This window comes from Capricornis sumatraensis, chromosome 15 (genome assembly GCF_032405125.1).
Source record: "Capricornis sumatraensis isolate serow.1 chromosome 15, serow.2, whole genome shotgun sequence".
NCBI classification, from domain to species: Eukaryota; Metazoa; Chordata; class Mammalia; order Artiodactyla; family Bovidae; genus Capricornis; species Capricornis sumatraensis.
Window position 1 is genome coordinate 76871234 of NC_091083.1, and position 9983 is coordinate 76881216.

General features: G+C 51.9%; 1 protein-coding gene across 5 annotated transcripts in view; it reads left to right on the forward strand.

Moving 5' to 3' along the window:
* Positions 1 to 1137: 1137 nt before the first annotated feature.
* The window catches only part of SYS1 (SYS1 golgi trafficking protein), a 32167-nt gene continuing 23321 nt past the window's right edge, over positions 1138 to 9983 (forward strand). For 4 of the 5 annotated variants that reach the window (XM_068986868.1, XM_068986869.1, XM_068986865.1 and 1 more), the window contains exons 1-2: positions 1138 to 1337; positions 2757 to 2824. In XM_068986868.1, the coding sequence (XP_068842969.1) occupies positions 1176 to 1337; positions 2757 to 2824 (230 nt within the window). In that variant the 5' untranslated portion in view covers positions 1138 to 1175. Of the gene's footprint in view, positions 1338 to 2756; positions 2825 to 3993; positions 4598 to 9983 lie in introns of those variants that run through there. The other variant, XM_068986864.1, reaches the window with a different exon arrangement.

Genomic DNA, 9983 nt, shown 5'->3' on the forward strand with positions numbered 1-9983 from the left:
ATATAGCTAAGTTGTGTCTGAGGACAAGGACAGTCTCATTTTAACATGTACAAATCTTCCTGACACTCAGTAGGGCATAAAATCAGTACTGCGGTATTGGAAGCACCTGAATTTAAAACAGGTTGTTTGTTTGTTTGTTTGATTTTGGCCGTTTCATGTTGCAGATGGGATCTTAGCTTCTGGACCAGTGATAGAACTCCTGCCCCCTGCATTGGAGGCTGGGTTTTAACCACTGGATGACCGGGGAAATCCCCACCTGAATTCTAAGTGCCACTAACTCTGTGTCTTTGAGACAGTTATGTTGCTTTCCTTCCCTGGCGCTTAGTTTAAATTATCTATAAACCAGAAACAGTGGCAAAATCATGTGTGGACTTGCTGGCTGGTTCATTTCAAGCTATCCCAGCCTTTAACTAGGAGAAAGAAGATGTTGGGAGTTTAGGCTGAAAACGGAATGAACGTTATCATTTCGTTAACTCCCAAACATCTTTTCCTCGCCCTTTGCCACTCAACTGTCTGCTCTCGCCGCCCTCGTTTTTTTTTTTTTCCTCTCAACATTCTCCTCTAGAGGGCACGCAAACTCTACGTTCTGTTGCCATACTTCCGTTCGCCTTCATTTTTTTCTTGCGCGCATGTGCATACTTCATTTCCGGGCTGCCCTACTTTGTTTGGCACCACGCCTGCGCAATCTCAGCCCCGCCCCCTCCACCCCGGAAACGCTTCCTTCCTACGCAGCCGCTACAGCCGCTGCACCCGGTGGACCTTTGCCTCTCTAGGCCGGTAGGGCCTCTCCTCCATGGTCCTGACTGTCAGCACCGTTTCGGTAGCCAGTCGGTGCGGCTGGGCCGCGCTCGGACGCTTCGGATCCTCGAGACCGTAACCGGTGAGTGAACCCCACAGGAGCTCGAGGACGAGCGGGGCCTGTGCAAGCTGGAACGGGCAGGGTTTCCCCTCACGCCGGGAATGGGTCTGTCCGCCCCGACCTCCCTCCCGCTCCCGGAATGGGCTCACCGCCTCCATCCCAGTCCCTCCTCCCGGGCGGGGCGACGTTGTCATGGTGACGGCGGGCTGGCTGAGGCCAGGCGTGTGTCCTCGCAGGTGCAGGGACGGCCCGGGGCCCATGGCGCGGCGACGGCGCTGACCCGGGCCTGGGCGGCGGCCGGGCCCCGGGGGCCGGCATGGCGGGCCAGTTCCGCAGCTACGTGTGGGACCCGTTGCTGATCCTGTCGCAGATCGTCCTCATGCAGACCGTCTATTACGGCTCACTGGGCCTGTGGCTGGCGCTGGTGGATGGGCTGGTGCACAGCAGCCCCTCGCTGGACCAGGTGTTCGACGCTGAGGTAGGATCCGGGGCTGGCGCGGGCGGCGTTTCGGCCTCACTTGGTGATCTGACACTACCAGGCTCTAGACCTGGCTGGACCACCTGACGCTGAGGAAGTGACTTCCACTTCTCTAAGCCCCAGGATCTCGGGTGCCAAATTGCGGCGGGGGGAATGGGTAAAAGAGCATTCGTGGAGGTCTAGTGGGAACTGCCTGGACTTTGGAGTCAAGCCTCTGTTTAAGTTACACGTACTAGCTGTGTAACCTGGGGCAAGTGTTGTCCTCTCTCTGAACCATCACTTTTCCTGTGTGCAAAATCATGAGACCGCTAGCAGGAGGCCGTGGACTGCAGTACACAGAGCTTGGCTTTGGATTCAGAATGCTTAGTGTCCAGCCCAGGCTGAAACATACCAGCTGTGGGACTTTGGGCAAGTTGCTTCATTTTTCTGAGCCTGTTTCCTCTTCCAGAGTAAAATAATCCTCAGCAAAATGTTATGAGACCCAGAGGGGCCTGGGAATAAGAAAGTGCTTTGTAAAAGTGTAACGGAAGGTGAGGTGTTAGCTTCACAGAGGCAGATGTGGTATGTAGTAATAAACACAGTTCTTGGAGCCGGGAGATTTGGGATGGAATCTTTTCTCCTGCTTATCCTCTGTGTAGCCGTTGGGCAAGTTACTATCCCAGAAGAGGTAATAGTAAGCAAGCTATTATCCAAAAAAGGTAACGACAACAGTAATAATAATTTTATGAGGTTATTGTGAGGATACTATGGAGTACTGAATGTCACTGTTGCATGCTGAAAGAGTGTAGATGTTTGGTATTCGATAGTACTGTAACAATAGTGATGGAAGCTGCATACCCACCAGGTACCTAGTAGTATCCTCTTAGGAGGCTCTGTCCTCCTGAGAAGGACATGTGCAAATCTGAGGCTTTGTTGAAGAGCTGTCTCATGCACACTACCTGAATTCTAGACCAGTAGTTGACAGACCTTTTTGTAAAGGGCAAGATTTTAGGTCCAGCTACTCAATTCTGCCATCATAGCACAAAAGCAGCCATGGACAATACTAAGTGAATAGGTGTGACTGTGTTTCAATAAAACTTTATTTACAAAAATAAGTCCCTGGCCCCTGGGGCCATAGTTTGCTGAACACTGTTCCAACTTTTATGCTGTTTCCTTACTGTATCACTTTGGGCAAGTTACTTAACCTCTTTGGGTTTTTATTCCTTCTTTGTAAAATGAGGATAGTGATCCTTTCCTGGCTACTGTGATGGATGTCTGTAAAAGCAGCTTTTTAGAAACAGGCCGCCGTACAGACGAAGGGACGTATTGGCTTCTCTGGTCCCGGCAGGATGTTTGTTCCTTGGGGGGGCAGCTCCTGGAGCCTAGGCGCTCTGCCAGTTTTCTCCTTCAGCATGTTTCCATTTGTGATTTCCCCTTCAGATCCTGGGCTTTTCCACCCCACCAGGCCGGCTCTCCACGATGTCCTTCGTCCTCAACGCCCTCACCTGGTGAGTATCACCAGTTTTCCTGTCCAGCTTTTGGGGTCTTAGCGCTGGAACTAACTTTCTGAATTTGGACCTGACGCAGGCTGGCACTTGTTCCTGGGTAGAGGTAGACGAACGTGGGTGGCAGAGACCAGTTCTGGGACTGGCTCCATCATAGGATTTCTTCCACCACTGTTTTGACTTGGCTGGAAAGCTCTTATGTCACTCTGAGCATGCTGCCTGGGGACAGCTTCCCTCTCAGATCACTTCCCTGATGTGGAGTGAGGTGAGGGAAGGATTGGACTGGGAGTCAGGAGAACTGGATTCTATTCTTGGCCCATGTGCCATTAGCCAAGTTCCTTTCCTTCTCTCTGGGCGTGAGGTCCTCATTTGTATGCTGAGGACTTGGACTGAGAGGCGGTCTAAGCAAAGTGATTAAGAGCTTAGGCTCCAGAGGCTGACTCACTTGGCTTTGACTCTCAGCTCTACCACTAGTCTAGTGACTGTGGACAAGTTAATCTGTCTAAGCCCCAGTTTCTTCACCAGTAAAATGAGACTAATAATATTACCCACCTCATAATGGTAAGGGTTTCATGAGTTCATTCACAGGAGGTACTTAGAACAGTGCCTTGCACATTGCTATTCTTGACCTTTCACTGGAGGTTGAAAACTGGTGGGATGACTGTGACCTGGATTTGGCTCCCAGATATGTTCTGTTTGACTTACCCAGTTGTCAACCCACGCAGGGTGTTTAAGATTTTTTTTTCCACTTAATTGAAAATCAGGATATTTTATATTAAAAATCTAGATTTCTGGTGTCTCTTAAGAAAATGGGATGATCAACCAATTCCAGGCCAGCCTTCTAGCCTGGTGGTTTGTCTCGCTTTAGGCCCCACTTTAGATGGAACATGTCTGCTTCGTGGTGCCACAGCCCTCCCCAGTCTCTCGGAGCCCCTTGAGTGGCAGCTGCCCTGATCATCACGCTCACACTTTTTCCTCCTTCCCCGCCTGACTTACTCTCAGCACTACCCGCCGGGCTCCTCTGGACATCTGACAATGTAGCCCCTGCCTCCCACTTCTCTCGCTTGCTTCTGACCCCTGTGCTGTCATCCTGTCCCCCCACACTCCCCCAGATAAACTAATCGAAGGCCAGGACAACCCAGTGACAGCTCACTGCCGTCCTCTCCCCACAGTGCCCTGGGCTTGCTGTACTTCATCCGGCGAGGGAAGCAGTGTCTGGATTTCACGGTCACTGTCCATTTCTTTCACCTCCTGGGCTGCTGGCTCTACAGCTCCCGTTTCCCCTCGGCGCTGACCTGGTGGCTGGTCCAGGCTGTGTGCATTGCGCTCATGGCTGTCATCGGGGAGTACCTATGCATGCGGTCGGAGCTCAAGGAGATCCCCCTCAACTCAGCCCCGAAGTCCAGTGTGTAGTGTTGGGTCCTTTGGACACCCTGCTGGGCACTTGACCACCCCTCCAACCCCTTGGGCTGCTCGGACCGCCAGATGAGGTCCAGCCCAGGCCTGAGAGGAACCTGGGAAATGTGAAGTCTTGGTTGGTGTGGGGGAGAGAGTGAGGCCCCCATCAAGAAGGTGGGTAGCGGGGCAGGATCAGAGAGCTGCAAGAACCACCTCTGTCTGCGGAAGCCTTGGTGTCTGGGAGGTCGGCGTGGGCACCTCTTTCAGGGTAATAGCAGAATCGGAACCATGTCACTCTTGAGCCACCATACCTGTCACCAGCCTGTTATTTTAAAAAGGAAAAAAAAAAAAAATCAAAGATAACTGATTGGAGCGAACCACTCTTTTTAGCCATCTGTCTTACCTCCTGGGACAGCAGTTACATACCTTTTCCACGTTGCCCTGACTGCCTCTGTTCAGTTGGAACAACCCTTGGTTTCTGGATCCAAAGCCACAGAAAGAGATCTAGGTGCCCAGTAAGTAGCAGGCTGCTGTCAGGCAGAGAATGGCAGGTGGAGGCATCAAGCAAAAAAAAAAAAACAAACCCCCAAAACGCACAACCTGTGTTCTGCTGCAGGCATGCGCGCACACACCCCTGCACCCCGTGACTCTGGTTCTCTCTACTGGGTCCCCACCCTGCTGCCAGCTTTCCACATAGTGGGCCAGAGGACCCAGAGAAGAATCCCAGCATCGCTGCCCATCTCGTGTTTGACCTGGAGTCACGACCTGTTCTCTAGGAATGACCAGGTCCTCCAGCTCCCACAGGACCTCCGTTCTGGTGGTAGTTCCCTTTTCCTGCCTTATTTGGAATCCCACAGTGGGAGGGAACCGTGAGCACCCCAGACCCAGGGAGCCCAGCCTTCCAGCTTGAGGTGTACTTGATTGTACTGAAGGAGATAGGAATTTGCTACCAAGGTATTTCTTTGAGGTGGAGTGTCCTCTGTGAGGGGGCTTGCAGCTGCCCTTCCTGTGTACAGAAATACAGTATTTTCCATGGTTCTGCCTGCGCTTTATTTTATAACGCCATGCTTGGGACTGGGAGGGGTCAGCACAGTCAGACATTCATTAGAGCCAGGAGCTATTAAGAATTATTAGGCCACCTTCTTTTTTTTTTCCTTCTTGAGCCCAGGTGTTCCTCCAGTTGGTTAAAATATGGAGTGCAGGGAACTCCTGTGTCCCACCCGCACCCCACCTGTAGCCTTCTCTGCTTTGCCTTGGGTGACCGCCATGACTCAGGACGCCTTTCCTGCTTGCCGGTGATTTCTGACTGTGCCCAGTGAAACGCGCCGGTCTAGACCCACTTCCTCCTGGAAACCGCTGCTGCTCCCCTCGGGCCCTCCGTAGCCTCCCTGAGCGAGCTGACGGAGCTCCTCTTTCAGAGTTAGGGCTACGTAGATGGGAACTTGTGCCATCTCCCCCAGAAGCCTTTCCAGCCTCCTGGCTCCCAGCCCCGCAGGATAGGAAGTGGAGGCTGACAGGATGAAAGCTGAAGAGTGAACATGCTCAGGCAGAAGCTGGGCAGAAGCTGGGAAAAGGCTCGGGTGAGGCGCCTCAGAAACGGTGCCCTGGCCAAGCGGGGAGGGAGCAGGTTGTTAATGGGCCGCTAATCCTGGCTGCAGAGTCCAGGAGGTGAGACTGGGCTGAGATGGCTTCCCCTGTGTCAGTGGGTTTCCCCCAGACACCAGAGACTCCACAGGCAGGTGACTCCCTTTATTTTGAGGAAAGCCTCAGAGCCCTCATGTCCGCCGTGGTGGTTGCTCCGGCTGTGATGGCACACCTGGACTTTCCCACAAGGGCTTGTGACACCCCGCCGCATGTCTTCTCTGATGACGGGCCTCTGCCTCCAGAGTGTCAGTTGGATCTTTTTTGGAAACTGCCAAAAGTCAGGGGAGCCAACATGTTGTTTTTTTTTTTTTTTGAATAATGACGAAGCTGCTACTTTACTGAGATGTCAATGAATTCTAAAGTGACAAAGCAGTGTCTAGAGGCAAATTCCAGAGAGGAAGTAATAGCATCCACTGAGTACAAGAGATGTCCAACAGGAGACGAAGTGCTGTGCGTCTCCTTGCTCACTTAATCTTCCCGACAACCTTCTGAAGTAGGAAGTATTGGGACTCCCCCTGGGGGTCCAGTGGTTAAGACTCCGCACTCGCAGTGCAGAGGGCATGGGTTTGATCCCTGGTTGGGGAACTAGGGTCCCATATGCTGCTCGGTGTGACTGAAAAAAAAGGAAGAAGTAGGAAAACCATCTGTGTCTTACAGGTGAGGAAACTGTAAGGAACTTGCCCAAGGTTACGTTAGGAGCTGGCAGACCAGGATTTGGGTTTCAGTAATGAAATTAGTAAACTCATTCTGAAGACATTAATAGTCAAGAATGTTTACATTTTATTGGTTAAACAATCTACTTTGTAATCATACTTTCTCATCCTACTGTATTGTTGTAAATACTAAGGATGTAAAAAGCATTGTAAATATTACTTGTTTTCCAAGAAAAACTAATAGGCAGTACATTAAACATGGCCGCAGATTTTCAAGTGAACATGAGGATGTCAGCAATGTTTTTATTTCCAAAGGATAAAGAAGAATACCTAGATCAGAAAGTTACCTCCACCCGCCCACTGAGTTGGTGTAGCTGTTGACTTTGTAGGGGTGTGATGGCTAGACACCCTGTTCTTCTCCCCGTTCACTACTCAACTCCAGCTATTTGGAGAGAGAAGTAGAAACTAGGGAATAGCTGGTACTCAGACTAGTTTATGAACTGAAAGAAGGATGGTAAGGGAGAAAGGGATGTCTAACTCAGAGGATGCCTCTAACCCCTAGTTCTAGGCAGGCCTGTCCAGATCAGAGCCAAACGGGGGCCAGAATGGCTCCAGGAGTTGGGGTGGAGGGAAGCTCCAGGTCCCCTTGAGTCTGATGGGAGGGACAATTAAAACAGGTTAACTTCCCCTGGAAGGTGAGTCTTACACTCTCTTCAGGGACTCCCCAGATCAGGGTAGCTTCCTTCTGGCATTCCTAGAGGGCAGTCAGCACTTAGCCCAGGGACCACAGAGCCTTAGGGGCTGGGGCAGTAGGGGCCAATTCTGGGCCCAAAGGAGAGCGGCCTTGTGGAGGGGGAATTAAACGCTGCTGCCTTGGAGGACTTCCCTGGTGGTTCAGTGGCTAAGACTCCATGCTCCCAAGGCAGGGGGCACAGGTTTGGTCCCTGGTGGAGGAACTAGATCCCACATACTACAACAGACCTGGCTCAGCCAAATTAAAAATACATATGTATTTCTTTTAAAAAAGCTACTGTCTTGTTTGAGGTTTTCTGTAGGAAAGTAGCAAAGGGTGATGAAACAGTACTGAGACAAGTGGTTAGGGAGAGCTGAGAGCTTTAATCCTTGTCCTGCCTACCTGGCCAAGCCAAGGACAATTCTAGGGGGCCCGATGTTAGGAGGCTTGAGAGAGCGGCCGTGGAGTGCCCGGTTAAGTCCTGGAGTCCCATTGCTAGCTCTGAGACCTTGGACAAGCTACTTAACCTTCCCTGGGTTTGTGAGGGTTCAGTGAGATGTCATATGTAAAGCACTGTGCGTGATATGTAAGAAGTGATTCATGAATCTAAGCAGTTAGGATTAAGGCACCACGACCCCCTCCCCATTTTGCAGAGGAGACCCCTTTCTTCGGAGCCTTGGCTGTTAGATGGGGGACAGGACTGTGCCCATAACGTAAGTACAGCAACAAAGTATTGAGCTCCTATGTGCCACGTGCTGTAAAGTGACACGTTTCTAACTTAATCCAGTGACAGCGACACCAATGTTTTCCCCATTATGCAGACAATGAAACAGGTTTAGGAATAAACAGCTTTCCTCAGCATCAAACAGCTGATAAGAAGCCAGGCCTGTCTGCCTCAGCAACCTCGTCCCCATTTCATATTCCAAACATGTTTAAATAGTTCATGGCCCACATTGGGAGAGGGGCAGCCTCCAGGATCCAGATGCTATTTTAGCAAAAGGTTGTGAACTTGAACATAAGGTTGGCTTTTTAAACAAGCAGCTGGTTCCCTAAAGGTGGGCAGTTAGCCAACTGCCCATAAGTGAGAAACAGGGCCAGTACTGGCCTTGGGGCTTTATTATGGCAAGGAGGCATGGAAAAAAGGCCAAACGTTCAACATCCTGCAAGCTAGTTTCAGCTACATCAAGCCTGATTTGCTCAGAGCCGTCTGGAATGGCTCTTAGTATCCCTCTTTTTATAAACAGATGAAATAGGCTCTCAGAGATCATGTGACTTGTTAAAAATTCAAACACTTAACATTTTTCCCTAGTTAACTGTTGGTTGGCTGTTTCTCCTGTAGTCAGTTTCTGTATCTCCGAGATCGTTTGCAGCATCCTGACCAAATCAGGATCTAACTGAACCCTGAAGAGGAGCCTCAGGTTGAGGTTGTTAAACAAAGGGAGAGTGGTAGTGGAGAGACCCTGGTTCTGGGATCATGGGAGGCGGGTTGCCTGAGCCTAAATACCAGCAGGTAGAAGGGATAAGGCTCCAAGGCCAGCATGCTTGCCATGCTGGGTCCCAACCAGCCTAGGCACACAGGCTCCTGTCTGCTCACTCGACGGCCTCCCCATGGGCCGCTCAGGCCCAGCTCTGGCTCCCAGTTGGGCAGAGCAGAAGTTGTCAATCTCCCCTAGGCTCAGGGCTTTTCATCCCCTACTTGGGGCTCCCCGGGGGAAGGTTCGAATGAAGATTAGTGCAGCCCCCTTTGCCCCCAGGGTTGGTTGGTTGGTTTGGGAGTGAGTTGCCCTGATTGCTCACTGATAGCCCGCTGGTCAGAAGGTTACTTGAAGTCTGACAGAATGGAAGGCACTCGGGAGAAAAGGTTGAGTAGAAGCTTGATGGGATTGATGAGGCCAGGCAAGGGAGTCGAAACGGGGAGTACCCAGGAGTAAGGCTGGAGTGGGCATGTAGCTTGAGGTGGGGGTTCCTGGAATGGAAGTTGTGTGGAGGGATAGAGGCGGGATGCCAGGGACGGGAACTCTGCACCCGGTGACCACAGGTGGGGAACAGTGAGGTACAGAGTGGTCCCATGCCAGGCTGTCTGTGGCGGCCTGGTTTCCGCTGATGCCCACCCCAGGGATACTCAGTCACAGTGCTGGGCCCCAGTGGGGAGGAGGGATGTGAACCTGTGGATTCAGCGGGAGCCTCTCCTGTCCTTCCCCCTTCCCTCCCAACCTGAGGGTCTCCATCACTGCCCTGACTCCCTGGGGGTGGCCCTGCTGCTTCCCCGAGGGCACCTGTCTGCCTCCAGGGGAAGGCAGAGGATGACAGTCTTCATCCAGAGAAAGCCTGGGCCCCCTCAGTTTTCCTCTTCCTAACGGCACATCCAGGGCCCTGTGGCTCCTACCAACAGCGGGGGTAACCCGACCGGACGTGGGGTTGGAGGATGGATGTGCTGTCTGTCATATGTGAGCAGTGAGACAAAAAAACAATTCCTGGCTTGACTGGTGCTTCCCGTGACCCAGACGGGGCACGGTTCGCATTTCCACCTGACATCTACTGACATCGGGCGCCGTGATAATAAGGGCGCAATGCACGTGTTTGACAGACTGGATGCGATGTTGCACCTTTTCCCCTTCAGGAGGTGGAATGAGGAGCAGCCAGGAGACCTGGTTTAGAGCTCTTACAGTGCCACTTCCCAGGACCGTCCCATCTCGGAGCCTCAGTGGTTTCCTCCTCTCCTAGCCTTGCAGGG